The sequence below is a fragment of the Nelumbo nucifera genome, chromosome 7, assembly GCF_055504915.1.
Source record: "Nelumbo nucifera cultivar China Antique chromosome 7, China Antique-T2T, whole genome shotgun sequence".
Classification (NCBI taxonomy): Eukaryota; Viridiplantae; Streptophyta; class Magnoliopsida; order Proteales; family Nelumbonaceae; genus Nelumbo; species Nelumbo nucifera.
The window spans coordinates 55,693,780-55,709,188 of record NC_142655.1 but is presented as its reverse complement, the minus strand read 5'-3'; the positions used below and the strand labels follow the sequence as shown (position 1 = coordinate 55,709,188).

The 15,409-nt window shown below is 35.1% G+C and overlaps 1 protein-coding gene across 2 annotated transcripts; it reads left to right on the top strand.

Annotated features, from left to right (window-relative positions):
- Nucleotides 1-23: 23 nt before the first annotated feature.
- On the top strand, nucleotides 24-6,289 carry LOC104599674 (HISTIDINE TRIAD NUCLEOTIDE-BINDING 2). Of its 2 annotated transcripts, none has more exons than XM_010262299.3 (6): nucleotides 24-345; nucleotides 505-609; nucleotides 2,830-2,916; nucleotides 3,067-3,214; nucleotides 5,512-5,629; nucleotides 5,817-6,289. In XM_010262299.3, exons 1-6 carry the CDS (start codon nucleotides 281-283, stop codon nucleotides 5,882-5,884), a joined length of 591 nt encoding a protein of 196 aa, XP_010260601.1. In that variant the 5' UTR covers nucleotides 24-280; the 3' UTR covers nucleotides 5,885-6,289. The 2 variants fall into 2 exon arrangements, with proteins under 2 accessions (XP_010260601.1, XP_088748517.1); XM_088892391.1 differs by having other exon boundaries at nucleotides 59-345; nucleotides 2,848-2,916.
- Nucleotides 6,290-15,409: the final 9,120 nt, after the last annotated feature.

Here is a 15,409-nt window from a genome sequence, read left to right as displayed (position 1 = left end):
ATTCGGATGTGCTAATCCGATCCGATTACAGTGTTGATGACTAATATCATGTGCTAAGGGAGTAACCACTCACCACCACGATTCGGCTCCCATGCAGAGTGAGTCAACTCGGGGAGTGTGATGGAATCAACTTGGAAACTGTCGATTAATGGTTGCTTAGTCACTTTGTTTGATTGGTTCCTCCTTCTTCACTAAGGCGTCCTCTGGTTGTTACTCGTCAGTTGTTCTAGTGGAGGAGGTTGCGGTGTCAGGAACTTAGGGTTTCCACTTTCCTGTCACGATGGCTTCAGTGCCAATCTTCGCTTCGAGATCCCTGGCTACTACAAATCCCCTCAATCTTCTGCGGTAATGTGGCTCTTCTGTTTCTCTGTTGCTAAAATTTGCAGTTTTTGCATTTTCATCTCGTCTTTCTCTTCAGGGGGTTCTTCTAAGTAGGACTCTGATTATTCGTTTGATTTCTGATTACCAACAAGAACAAATGAAAATTGTTTGTTCCTCAAACAGGAATTCAGCAACGTTACGATCTCTTCCCACTGCGCAACCCTCATTTTTATTCTACAAGAATCTCTTCCGCCGAGCTCCCACTGTTCTTCCTCTTAACCTTCGAAGGTATTCGTTTTCGTTCTTGCACAAAGGGCTTCCTGCTAATTTGCATCGATGGCTGAGAATGCTTTATGATCCTATTCTGAATTTAAGGGTATCCTGGTCATTAAATTTTGCACTTTTTCTCTTTCCATTTTTTTTTTCTTATTTAGCCTCATCATCAGCCATGCGAGCGAGTTCGCGATTTCGGCTTTTGCCATTTCAGAAATCGATCTTCAAATCGCCAGAGTCTTGAGACTCCATACTCAGAAATTGTTACGAAGCTTGAGGCATTTTCAAAATTAATTCAGGAATCAAAATTTTGAAGGTTTCTAAATCCGGAAACCAATTTCTATCTCCGTGAGCCTCTCCATTGTCTCTGAGACAAGTTTGGAAAAACAGAGAATTGGTTGTTCCTGAAATGACATCTGGAATGGCTTGAAACTTGATCATTGTTATCATGCGGTGCATGGCATCTGTACAGGACCAGAAATTTGATTTCAACAACCGATTATCCATGGAGGGTTCAAAATTTAATCTGTACATTCGTGTTTAATTCAAGTTTGCAGTAATTCCTCAAAAAATAAATAAACAATTAGATTAATAGATAAATAGACAAAAACTTCACAGTACAGCTTGAAAGTTAAGGACCAGAAATTTGGTAAATTTTAGATATAGTTCTAAACTTCCACTTCAACTTTATTACTTCCACCAAATGTTTTCTTTCTGATGGCAATCATGATAGTTAAGAAACTATCCTTTCATTTAAAAACAACAAAAACAAGAGACAGATTCTTTCCAAAAATTAAGAAAGCAACCAACAGGTTTTTGTGGCTAGGAAAACAAGCAAAAATATTAATAAGCATAAGCAATTGAAAAGAAAAGGCATGCTTGATTGTTGCACTTCTTTGTGATAGAGGATTTATAACTTCATGATCATGGATATAAAACATTTCTTTCTGTAGAGCTTGGATATTTAGAAATTTAGAGGGTCAATGATGTCTGTCACTTCCTATATCCTATATTTCCTATATTATGTTGTTGTTTTGGCTGTATTATGAGTATTCAACCTATATGATCCTTATTCTTTTTTTTTTTTTTTAGTTTGATGTTTGATGTCCAACATTTTTGTAATGTTTTCTATCATTTTCTTAATCCTATGATTTTTTGTGTGTCTGCATAAACTTCTATAAAATAGTTTTACTTTTTATAAAGGCTGATGTTTACACTGAACCAAGGTTTAAAACCTTGACTTTAGATATATTTAGATGTCTATATATGTTGTAATGGAAAAATATTGCCTAATTGAGGCTATTAGGAAGCTTTCTAGAGGCATCACTTATTTATGCCACATGTAGGATTCATGTTGTGCTGATTTAAGTCATCCTTAAGATAGGGGACCCTCTAGAATGACCACGTGTTCAGTCCCCTTGTATAATTTGGCTCTGCAATCAACCTTGTGCTGGAGTTTGTCTGAAGTGCATATATAAGTATACACCTTTGCCATATTTTTTATCTTATATTTTTGCATGCAATGCATAAATTGGAGCATAATTTGTGAAATATTGCATTTTAACATCATCATTCTCCATTATTAGGGGCATTTGAACATTTGTACAAGCATGTAAAGTTCAATATATGGTACACGAAATTGCTCAATAGGCAGAAAAAAATTCTCAATAGGTCCGACTCCATAATATTGATCCGGTCTTAACACCTTAGTTATAGCCTTCCGTCAATTGCGCAATGCTTACAGTGTTCTTATTAATCATCCCAGAGAAGTCAGAACTCTGCATCTCAGCTGAATTCCTCTTTCTGTTGAATTCTGATGTTAGCAAATGCTTGTAGATAATTTCGCTAAATGGGGATGAGAATGACTTCTGGTAGGGGATATGATCCATCAGACTAGGATTTTTTTTGTTCTTGCATGTACAGTTTCTCAATGTTGGCAATGTTCAAATCCAGGCTTTACATTAGTCTATTTGAGATTCATGTTTGGATTATCAAACTATAATTTGAATTAGCAGATCCAAGATTTATATGTATTATTTCCTTTTCCTTTGTTGAGCAATGTTTTATAACTTGAATGCCTATATAGCTGTAATTTCTTGTTTATTTATATTTAATCAATTGTGCATCTGAATCAGAAACATCTGTTTCCCATGAGGCCATGAGAATGGCTGAATTTCTACTATAATTAAAGGTTTCTTGTGAATAGCTTATTACTTGATAAGTTTTCAATCTCAGATCCCTATGCCATGCCAGTGCCACAAATGATGAAGAGGCTTCTGCCAAAGCAGCTGCAGCAAGTGCTGACAGTGGGGGCCCAACCATGTATACTTCTTACTTTGCAAATAATGTTAGTTGATTTAAAAAAAAATAATGTGTATTAATTAAGTTCCCTTTTCATATTCTGCATCTTAAATTTGGAACTGTTTTCTCCAGATATGACTTATGAGTGAAAGCTTCGATTTTTCTTTTCAGATTTGACAAGATCATAGCCAAGGAAATTCCCTCCAGTATAGTGTATGAGGATGAGAAAGTATTGGCATTTAGGGATATTAACCCTCAGGCTCCTGTTCATGTTTTAGTCATCCCAAAATTTAGGAATGGATTGACACAGCTTAGCAAGGTATTAACTTTTTTTGGTTTGGTTTGTTTATGTAGTAGCACTAAAAGGATAGAACTAATGTTTCGGTAAAGATAAATATTCAGTTGACTTTGCAATCAATGACTTTATAGTTAGATATAATATTTATGCTTAAATGTTTTCAATGGTGTGAAACCATCTGACATGCTTTGTACCGAGTCCTATGATTCTTTTGTTATTATGTGGATTTTAGCTTATACATAGCAAATATAGTTTGTTAAACTATGACATTTTATATCTAGGATAAAAGACTTCATATGGTGTTTTGTTTTACCACCAATTAAGATAAGTAAGTATTTTTTTCCCCAATAACTCACAAGTCACAAACACATATGTATGAAGTGCACTGGAACTCAGATTGGAATAACATCTCCTGAAAATGTGGTGGTGTTCTTTTTTTTTCTTTTTAATATACCCTTCAAACTGATGAACTTACAAGTTACAACATCATGGATATGTATTATTTGATACTGATTGCTTGGCTGTGTTTATGTGTGACTTATAATAACATCTAAGGTTTTCGACAATTTTTTCATAAGTTACTTTAGGCTGCATTTGTTTTCGGTGTAAATACGGACCGATGTAAAACTCCACTTCCGGTCTGTATTTATCGCGTTTGTTTTGAATGTAAGTTTTACATCAATAATCGATGTAAAGACAACATCGATAAAATCGATGTAAATTTTTTCACACACCACCATGCCTCTTCACTTTACAACGGTTAACTCATTTAAAACAATCAGTGTTGAACTCCACCGATGTACTTTTACATCAATAAATATTTGCACTGAAAACAACCACAGCCTTAAGGAAATTATTAATGCGTGCAGCACATGTAATATGACTCATGGTCAGTATGTAGGTTTCCATAGCTATAAATGTGTATCTTTTTTGGTGTCTAAATATATGTACATTAAGATTCTTTGGGCCAAAATCAGATAAACTGTTTGCCTCAAAGCTCTCAAACATATATTTCACTGTATTGGAAATTCTTTACTTCCTGGGTCTTACGCATCCTGAAGGACTACCAGAGGTGTATGAAGTGGCAGGCAGATAATCAAATAAACTGAACACAAGTGAATTCGTAAAGCATACAATAAAGCAAATTGGAAGCTTAGCATCTTTCTTTATTTTAATCTGCTGAGACCTCTCTGCTTCAGTTACCTTTCTTTACTCCTATTTATTCTTTTATTTATTTGTTACTGAATTCTCCATTCACCTACAAGTATTCCTGAGTTTTCATGAGGACTCAACTTCTAAACATTAAAATACTTACAACTATTGGGATGAAAAAGCACAAAGTTTATCGAAAATTGGAAAAAAGGTAAAGACAACTACTGGCATAGAAAGCCAGTGGCAGTTTCCATATTTTCAAGACAACTCCTTTTCAATGCTTGATATATTGCATTTCATTAGTTCTAACCCATCTGGTCTTTAGTAGAATTTGTTATGTTATGTGTTCACTCTGATGAGTCCAACAGTGACTTGCATGCTGTTGCTGAAATCGCTATTATTGATGCTGTCAATGAGCCTCAAACTCATTATGGTAGGATGCATCAGCTTTGGAAACTAATCTGATCAATGTTGACGTTGTCATAAATCCTTGGTGATTCATCACCCATTCACCTTCATAGGTAATTGTTGAAATAGAAACAACAATAAGGTTTTGGGTAATTTCACCTGCGAAAGCAAAGACATAATAATGATCAAATAGAAGCCCTTCTTTGTTCTTGCATCATCAAAGGTAAAGTAAGAATTATAAGGTGAAAAAACATGGGAGGGGAGTCTGAGGTTTATTCCCTTGTTACTAAAAAGCATCATCGACCAACCTGCAAAGAAATTGTTGCTCTTAGAGAAAACAATTATTATGGGTAGTATTCATGCAATCAAGCAATGGATGAGGACAGAGAGTTGAGAAAGATACATCACTTTTGCCTTGCTTTGGCACTATTGTTTGCTTTAAGGTGCAGAAGCTTCAATGGTCCAATCATTTTCAGATCTCTCCCCACCCCCATCCTGTAATAAAACTTCAAAGAATTGGCATATACTCTTGCAGAAAATATTAATCAGAAATTCAGCATAGTTAAATATGATCTATATCAAATTCATACCCATCAAGATAGGAATGAACTATGTTCTTTTGATGTTGCAGTTATTTCCTTGAAAAATAGGTAGCCCCCATCGTGACAATTCAATTACCTATTTCAGTTTTTCCTTCAAGATTAGCAGATGTATGCTTTTATCTTATGATTTTTTTTTGGCATCTTCTACCTTGTTAGGCCGAACCAAAGCATACTGAGATTTTGGGTCATCTCCTGCACGCTGCCAAAGTTGTGGCAGAGAAAGAAGGTATAATGGACAGATTTCGTGTTGTCATCAACAATGGACCCGGTGCTTGTAAGTATCCAAGCACTCTATGAGTTATATGTTGGTTTAATACATACACTAGCAGGTTTTATGTTACTGTACCTCTTAGTCTCATAACAACCTCCCATCTTCCTGTTAATTTATGCATTAGTGCAGGTTTTATTTTACTATATACTCCATTTTATAACTGCAGTGGTGTCTCTCCTATTCATTTCAGGTCAATCTGTTTATCATCTGCACTTGCATGTACTTGGAGGAAGACAAATGAAATGGCCTCCTGGTTGATTGCCATTTAATATGGGTTCTTGTGAGAAATTTTCTGTTTTTCTATTCATTTTTCTTTCGGGTAAAATACAAAAATCTCCCTTATAATTTCTGATAATCATAAAATCCTCCCTTGTAGTTTCACTTTAACAAAAACCTCCCCTGAACTTTTAAAAAATTCAATAGAAACCTCCCTTTTGTCACTGACCCAGACAGAAAACGTTTAACTGATCCATAATTTTTTTCCAAATACCCATTTTACCCTTTTGTAAAATGGGTACTGAAATAACTAACTGATGAAGAATGGATTAAGCTAATCAATAACAGTTGCCGGTGAAGTACAGTTGCCGGACGTTAACTTCCTGGGCATTCCTCGGTCAAATGTTAACTCGGTGCTAAATACCTTTGAGGGTGAAAGATTCCAAATAACAATTAAAAGGGAAGAAGACTCATTGACGATAACTGTAGAACCCCGAAGAGTGATGATATCCTTGGCAATAGTTCTTGAAGCCATATGTATCTTTCTGCTCTAATTCAACAGAAATGGTTGCTTCCTCTTCAAGAATTGGATGACAGAGTCAGAACAAAATATTTTACAAAAAATACCCATGGAGCAGGGGAAATGGATTCGGTGGTTAAATGAAATCTCGAAAGCAAGACTTTGGGTTGGGATCCTGCTATTAAATTTATCATGGTTCTAGTAAGAACAGAATCTTTGTATTTATACTAATTCACTATGTCCAGAACTAGGTCATTGAGAAATTGAGACGACAACAATTCATCAAAGAGTTGTGCTTTAGTCCCAACAACCTTGAGAGAATGGAGATTTTATGTGTAGTGGGTTTATTGTTCGAGGCCTAAAAATTGGTCATTTTGGTTTTGGAAATTGGATTGTGTGGTCTAATGCTTCTACAAGCTCTCACAATTCAGAAACCACTGTTAATCTCTCCCTCTATTCTTTTTAAGCTGAAGGTGATATCCTTTGTTTCGCTATTCCATCATGGGGGTTAGAATTTCAAGAACAAGAGGAGAAATTCATCTCTGCGTGCCATGGAAAAGGAATCCCAGTTCGAGTTAGACTAAGAGTTCCAAAAGGCATTGAAAAAAATCTCGACGAGCAACAGCAAACCCTCTTGTAAAGAAATTACTCCTCCAAAGAAAAGGGCCTCTTCTTCTATTTCGTTCCAGTCCTTTTTTGTTATATTCGTTTTCTTTGCATTTTGCAAACAATGCAGTTCTACTTTTGCAAGGCCCTATTCTTGCATTTGGAGGATTGCCATGTTGCAACGTAGGTGTTCCATAGTAATGGTTCTTCATCGGCAACTGTTATTGGTTGGCTTAATCCGTTCTTCTCTGATTAGTTATTAGTACCCATTTTATAAAAGGGTAAAATGGTATTTTGAAAAAAAAATATGGATTGATTAAACGTTTTCCGTCTGGGTCAATAACGGAAGGGAGGTTTTTGTCAAATTTCTTAAAAGTTTAGGGAAGGTTTTTGTTAAAGTGAAGAAACTATAGGGGAGGTTTTTGTATTTTACCCTTTTCTTTCTACCAAAGTTTGTCCAGATAAGCAGGCATATAAAACAAATTCAAATGTTTACGAGGTCTAGTAATTACTGTACTCCGGAAGATGCAGTGTTGCACTATACCGTTTGCTATAGCCTTAATTCTTATCAAGGTTTTTAAAACTGACTTGGAAACAGAATCGATCAGGGGTCCGTTTTTCGGTTCGGCGGTTCAACTGTTTGGGTCAAGTAGTTTAATCCATGATGTCATAAATTAATTAAAAATAAAAAATATTTATAAATAATAAAAAATAGAATATAATTAAATAAAATACAGAAAAATAAAACTATCTAAATACAAAAATAATAAAGTACAAAACACATAGAAAATACAGAAAAAAAAAACACAAAAAAAATCAAAAAATACAGAAAAAATATGAAAAAAAAAGTTAGGATATGCAGAAAATACAAAAAATTAATAATCAATAAGCAATTAATTTAAGCAAATAAGCATCATTTGATTAATTAATTGAAAATAAAAAAGAGATTTTATCATTCTTCATTTCTTTGACTTCATCATCATCATCATTCTTTGGCATAGCAAATAAGCAATATAATCTTACTTCAATAAATCCATGCATGAATCAAGAAGCAAAAATTAATAATAATACAAAAATCAAGAATCAAGAAGCAATTAATTTAAGCAAATAAGCATCATTTGATTAATTAACTAAAAATAAAATAGGGATTATATCATTCATAAACATCATCATTATCATCATTCTTTGACATAGCAAATAAGCGAGGAATGGAAAAAAATAATAATGAAGCAAGATTAATTAAGCAAATGTGAATATGTGACTCCCTGTAACTAATTAAGCAAAAAAAATTAATTAAGAAAAGAGTACTGGAATAGAGAATCTTTGTAAAATAGTATGGAATCCCAAAAATTTTAGATGAATGCATATGAATTCAAAATAGAAAACATGTTGGGCTCACAAAAATATCAATAGGAATTCAAAAGCAAAAACATAAATCATAGAAAAAAAACATAAACCAGATTCCAGAAGCAAAAACATGAAAACAATCAGATGTTATGATGAAAACAGTGTTGGGTTCACAAAAATCGTTGCTGGTTGATTTTACTTTAGTCGCCGGTGATTGCCACTGCAAATTCCGGCAACCGCTGCAACCTGCAAGGACTATATGAATGAAAAGAATAATTTTTGAGGGGCATGATATTTTCCATATATTCTTTGTTCTTCCTTCTGTGCTTGAGCCACCCACATTCTCTTCCATTAGTTTATAGGCTGATTTAATCGAAAAGATACTTTTTTAGGTCTGGTTTCCATGCTATCTTGTCACTTCTATCTATGGTTGCAATTAGGATAGTTTTAATTTTCTTTATTCCATGTTTTATTTTCCTTAATAAAATCACTGATCTTAAGGTTTGGATTTGGATTTGGCGAGTGGGCCAATTCCGCCAAGGGGGAATTCTCTATCCAAATATCTTTCCAAAATCTAATTGATTTTACATTACCAACCTTCCACCTAATCCCCTTTTTTAGGATATCCCTTGCTTCCAGAGTGCTCCTCCATGCCCATAAACAATTTCTTTTAGTGGTAATTTGCCAAAAATTTTAATTTTTTAAATATTTATTTTTTATTAGCTTCACCCATAGATTTTCTGGTTGATTCAGAATTTTTCACCCCAATTTGGCAAGATTTACCATATTAGTCCAATGTAGTTTCCTTAAGCCCTATCCTTCATTGTTTTTGTGTTTGCATATTTTATCCCATTTCACTAGGTTGAGTGATTTTTTCTCATTTTTTTTCAAAGGAATTTTCTTTGCATTTTTTCTAGGTTCTCTACTATAGATTTAGGGAGTTTGAAAACTCTCATTATGAATTGGGGCATCATTGAAACCGATGTTTCTAAAAGTGTGGCTCTTCCTACTAGAGAGAGTGAATTATTTTTCCATCCAGCAAGCTTGTTTATGACATTCCCTTCCACCTTCTTAAAAGTCTTTTTTGAGACTCTTCCCTTAATTATTGGGGCTCCGAGATGATTTCCTTCTTTCTTTTCAGTAGGAATCTTAAGAATTCTCGAAAGAACTTTTTGCAGCCCTGTATGAATATTTTTAGAGAAAAATAAAGTGGACTTGCTAAAATTTGGATTCTGACCTAAAGCTCCAGCATATTTTTCTATAATATCTTTGATTCTTAGCACATTATCAATGTTAGCTTTAGCAAAAATTAAGCAATCATTCACAAATTGTAAAAGAGGGATGGTGGGTCCACCCTTAGCAGCTTTAAAGCCCAATATATCTTTACCTTGTCAATTTGTTTCACAAATCATCCTAGAAAGGGCATTTGAGCATAAGACAAAAATATAAGGGGATAGAGAGTCCCCATGTCTGATTTCCCTATTTGGTTTGAAACTTCTAGTTGGGGATCCATTTATTAGGATTTGGTATGAAACTGTGCTGATGCATTACATAACCCAATTGATCCACTTATTATGGAATCCTCACTTACTAAGAGTTTTTCAATGAAACTCCATTCCAATCTATCATAGGCTTTCTCCATATCTATTTTACAAGCCATGAGATCCTGTCTACCCCTTTTCTTTTTCATTGCGTTCATCATTTCATGAGTTATCAAGATACTGTTAGTAATTTGTCTTCCTAGAACAAAGGCACTTTGGAATGGTCCTATTATTTAACCTAGGATAGGCTTTAGCCTATTTACGAGGATTTTTGCTATAATTTTATATATTGTATTGCACATACTTATTGGTCTAAATTTATCAATTGTATCAGGGTTATTATTTTTTGGGATTAGGGTTATAAAGGTTTTGTTTAACCCAAGTGTCATTCTTCCATAATGGAAGAATGCCTTAAATCACTTCTTCAACTAAATTCCCAATGATTACTTTATATTTTTTTAAAAAATATGCACTTAACCCATCCTAGGCCTGGGGATTTTGTGTCCCCTATTGATTTAACTGCTTCCCTAATTAATTCATCATTCTAGGTACCTAAAAACAGTCTTATTTATCTCCTCTAATACTTGTTCACTACACTTCCTTACTTTTGAACCTTTCTTCCAACTTCTCCACAAAGAATTCCTTTATTTCATTTATATCCTCAATCCATTCCCCATTGTCATTTTTAATTTTTGAGATTTGATTTCTTCCGCTAGTTTTAACCACTCAGTTCTTGATTTCCGTGCCTAGAAGATTTCTTCCCTATGAAGTATTTTATTTAATTGTTTTTGAAGGGCTGATTCATGATTTATAATTTCTCTTCTAGTAGGATCAATCACTAGCTTCTCTTGAATTTCTTTTATTTTATTCATAATTTCTTTTTTCTTTCCAATATATTTCCAATTTTATTTTTGTTCTACATCCTTATTTCTCTCACAGCTCGGACTCTTTTTTAAAAAAAAAATTGTTAGCGCTTGGATCCTACATCTCTTTGATTCCGTGATCTCTCTATTATATGCTCCAAGTCACTATTATTTCCTGACATTATCTCTATTATATGCTCCAAGCATAGGGTTATGATCCGAGCATAGGAAAGGCAAGTTCTTAGTGTGTATGCATGAGGATACATAGTCAACCATTCATTGCTAATTAAAGTTCTATCAATTTTCTCAAAAGTGTAACTATTCTTCCAAGTGTATTTGGATCCTCTTGTTTCTAGATCCGTTAAGTTGCATAAATAAAAGTACATGTCCACAAAAATTTGGATACACAGTCATAAACCAAACCAATAGATCATTCTTTCATCAGAGATTATTATATCAAGTTTACATTGATTACTATTCCAAAACAAACCATATGCCTCCAGAATAGCCCACTGGGTGAACAACAAACCATGGATCAAAATGCAACCTTCTAGTAAAACAGCCAACATCACAATTCTGTACTCTAGTTTCAAAAATAGCTACAATTACTGGTTTATTTATTCGGACAAGTTCTCCCACCTGTCGCTAGAGCTTACATCTTCCTGCCCCTCTAACATTCCATGCCAACACTTTCATTTATGTTGTTTTCAATTATGTAGTTTGGGCAGATTTCTTCCACATAGGCAATTTCCTTGCCTTTGTTTTGGTGATCTATAATCTGAGCTCTTGGGGATGTGGATATCAATGAGTCCTCCTTACTTTGTTTGTCATTTTGTATTTCCCATTACTGATCCAACAGAGTAGTAATGTCTTCACGATCCTTGGCAAAATCATCTTCATTTTCATCAATGACCTCTAGATCATCATCATCTTCATTGTCATCGATCATTTTTTCCTCCATTTTCATCAATGTTGACCTTTTTGATTCAGGACTTGATCAAGAAATGGGTGATCCATTTCTCCCTTACCTTTAGATTGTTCTTTGGGATCCACTTAAGATCAAGATGAAGAGGGACAAGAGTTGTGCACCCTAGCCTTGCCATGTTTATTCTGGCCAGACCTTTTGCCTTAGAGACTGTCTCTTTTCCTGTCTTTAAACCAGGAAATTTTTTGGCCCTTCCATTCCCTCCTAAACTCAAAGGATTTACCAAATTTTGGTCTCCTAGTGGAGTATTTTATTTTCTTTTTTTTTTTTCATTTCAGTCCCACCTTCTATGATTGAAGGACAATTATAAGATTTATGCCCTAGATAACCACAACCAATGCAGAGGTCGTTTATGTTCTCATACATCACATTAATGGTATTCTCAACCCCTCTCACAGTCACAGGAATTTCTAATAAAAGAGGCCTTGTAAGATTCACAGTGACACAAACTCATGGGAAAAGAGTTGTCATTTTTTAGTGAACTTGTCCATTTTTATAATAGAACCAACTTGAGGGAAGCAAAAACTAGAAAAGATAATAATTGCAGGATAAAGCACCCAATGAAACACAAGGGTCGGTCCGGTATGACCCACTTTACACCTCTATTCATAGAGAGATTAATCAAATGATTCAGTCTTTTGCTTTACGTGATTGAACGGACTCAGCTTTAAAGCTCAGCCATTGGATTGGAATCTTTTTGGTCGATGAAGATGAATCTCAAAATATGGGGCCAATGATGTCAAAACATGGTCATATTCATCATCATTGTTATCAACTCAGCAGCCCAGTTTTCACTTGGATCCTATAAATTGTAGAATGAATGGTTCAAATTGATCTAAAGGATGTGTGAATGTTTTGTCTTTGTGGCTGTTTGGCATCATTGCCGTTTCTTGGAGCAATGGTGTCACATCAGTGCCACATAAGAAAAAACGGTTTTCCAAGAAACAGTCATCTGTTTGGAATCATTTTTTCATAGAAAATGGTGCTCCAAGCCACGCTTTGGAAATTGGAAAGGCATGGTTTGGAGCAATGCTAAATTTGATGTTTTTTGGAGTTGCAGCTCATTGCTGCCAATAGGACAGTGATGTGGCACTGGATAATGAATAGAAGTGCAGAAAACGTTTCCTGCAGCATTGATATCAAACAAAAAAAGTCGTCGTTGCTCCAGGAAACGTCTTAGCTGACAGCAACGATTCCAAACAAAAAAAATGTATTGTTTTCTTATAAAAGGGTGCGTCTGGCCTGCTACAAGTGCAGCATCGATGTCAAACATATACTTTATTTTCGCTTGTCATTGATGAGATTAGATTGCGTGAAAACACGTGTCTCCCTCTCTCTCTGAATGGAGAACATTGATACGGAAAAGGCTGACAACAGAACCCTGGGAAAGACACAATGTACAGGGGCAAACATTGGAAAAAGGAAAATTACATCATTGACGAAAACCAAGAAACTTGAAACTGCCATTTTTATTATAGGTACATGGATATGTATATTAAGCTTGTTACATGTGCCCCGCTTCTTAGACCAGACCAGATTGTCCAACCGGAAAAATCAAAACTGGTCATTTGATTGGTTCTATTTTATCCCAAAATTGCAGTTTGTCCAAAACCGTTGATTTGATCAATAAACTGCATATTGGGGTGGTTGAACTGACAAATCATCGATTCAGACAATGGTTTTTATCTGTTTTTGTTTTTTAATTTTTTTTTTGTCAGAACAAGCCATCCATTGGATTGGATGATCGGATTGTTCAACCCGGGAATCGGACCCTAAAACGGTTTCCTGTCTGGTCCTGTTTTAAAAACCTGAATATATTTTGGGCCTTGAATCACACATCAATGAACATGAACTGTCAGAATTTGTTTCCAAAGATTTTGTTTTTTATTCTTCAATGATTCGGGTTTTGTTTGGATAAACTTTTGCTTTTACTTTTAAACTTTGGGCTGTAGGAAGCAAAATTGAGTCAAAGTTTTCGAGTGTTTGGTAAGATTTGGTTTTAAAAATATTAATTCTAAAGCCGATACACTTTCATGTTCCTCGCTGATTAACGGAAGATATGATCAATCTACACAACAAATTGGTCCATATTTAGAAACAAATTTAGGGTGATACATGTGATAAAGCAAAATTAACACATTACATTTATTATGCACCAAAACAAAAAATAAGCAAAACACGTTCATGGCCGTTTGGTTCATGGGAATAAAGGTTTGAAATTAGAATCGAAATGGACCATTCTGATTCCAACTGTTTGATTGGGTAGAATTGGAAATCCATTTCAGGGAATGACCATTCCCTCCCTCTCTCTTGAGAATGAAATCTCATTCCAACTGATTCAATTCTCATTCTGTTTCCTGTCTAAACCAAACAGACCGAGAATAACCAAACGGATCCTTATTTTACAATTAATTAAAGATACATGCATCAATCTATAACTTCATCACACGCGACCACCAATAAGATTGGTCTGCAACCATTCCATAAGCTGCTTCAATAGATCATTCACCTCAATTTCTTCCCATACAATACTAAATTGTAGACGGGAATCAGATTTTGTATCAGAATGACTGTAGGTATTAGGTCCACAGGACCAACTCTGCACCACAGTATGAGAAGTAGTATTATAACTAAATGTAAAGCTGGTGGGAACGTTGATAGCGCAACCAGCTGCTCGGTTTGGCTGCCTAATCTTTTTTGTCTTACAGTAGAAAGCGAATTCATAGCAGCTTTTCATGACTGGCGTATAATCTACATCACCATTCTTCGTCCAGAGGCACTGGGCTCGACCGATGACCTGTTGTGGATCTGAATCTGACCCTTCCTCGTAAGTGTAGAGGTAAAGCTTGCCGCCTCTCTTGAAGCAAGCAAGGCAGCACTTGGAGACTCCTTGGCCGGGACTCAATACGGTGTTCCATGTGGAACATGACGGGGTGGAGTTGAAATGCTGGATGAAGAGGAACCACCTACATTTCGAGGCTCAAAGTAGATAACCTCACTATGCCTCACAAATATACCTGAAAATTATTTGAAGTGATGGTAAGAGATAGAATTCAGGAAAAGAGAAATTGAGAGAATGGTTCGATAATTGGGTTGATCGAGCTTGGTTTATTTATAGATGACTGAATACAGCTGTTGGAGTTTGTGTACAACACTCAAGTCAGGAGATTATAGTTTGGGTTACAATATAACTCTATGTGATAGAGTCTTATATCAAGATAAGGGAGCAGTAGTTAGAGTTTTAGTAGAAGTCTGTCGCATGTATGGATCGTGCCATAGACTTTAACATGAAGTCTATTGCATGTATGCGATTAACCTTTAACATGCCCCCTCAAGTGAAATGTCCTGGCAGGACATGAAAGTTGGACCTAAGATTAATGAAATGAGTGCCACTGAGGGGTTTGGTGAGAAGATCTGCAACTTGATCACCAGAAGATATATATAAACTGAATTGAGAGAGTATGTTTCGGTACTAGATCCCAAAAAAAATGAAAGTCGACTTTGATAATTGTGTACGAGCACGAAAGACTGGATTAACAGTGAAATATGTGACACCAATATAGAATTCAGGAAGAAAGAAATTGAGAGAATTGTATAATAATTAGATTGATCGAACCTTGGTCTATTTATAGGTGACTAAATACAGCTATTAGAGTTTGTGTAGTCAGAAAATTAATTTTGGTTTTATCAAGATAAAGGAACAGT

Bases quoted from the DNA above. Each gene is read 5' to 3' on its own strand.
- LOC104599674 (XM_010262299.3), top strand. From the start codon at position 281: ATGGCTTCAGTGCCAATCTTCGCTTCGAGATCCCTGGCTACTACAAAT. The intron at 346-504 runs GTAATGTGGCTC...TTCCTCAAACAG, and splicing joins AATCCCCTCAATCTTCTGCG to GAATTCAGCAACGTTACGAT. The intron at 5,630-5,816 runs GTAAGTATCCAA...TATTCATTTCAG, and splicing joins CAACAATGGACCCGGTGCTT to GTCAATCTGTTTATCATCTG.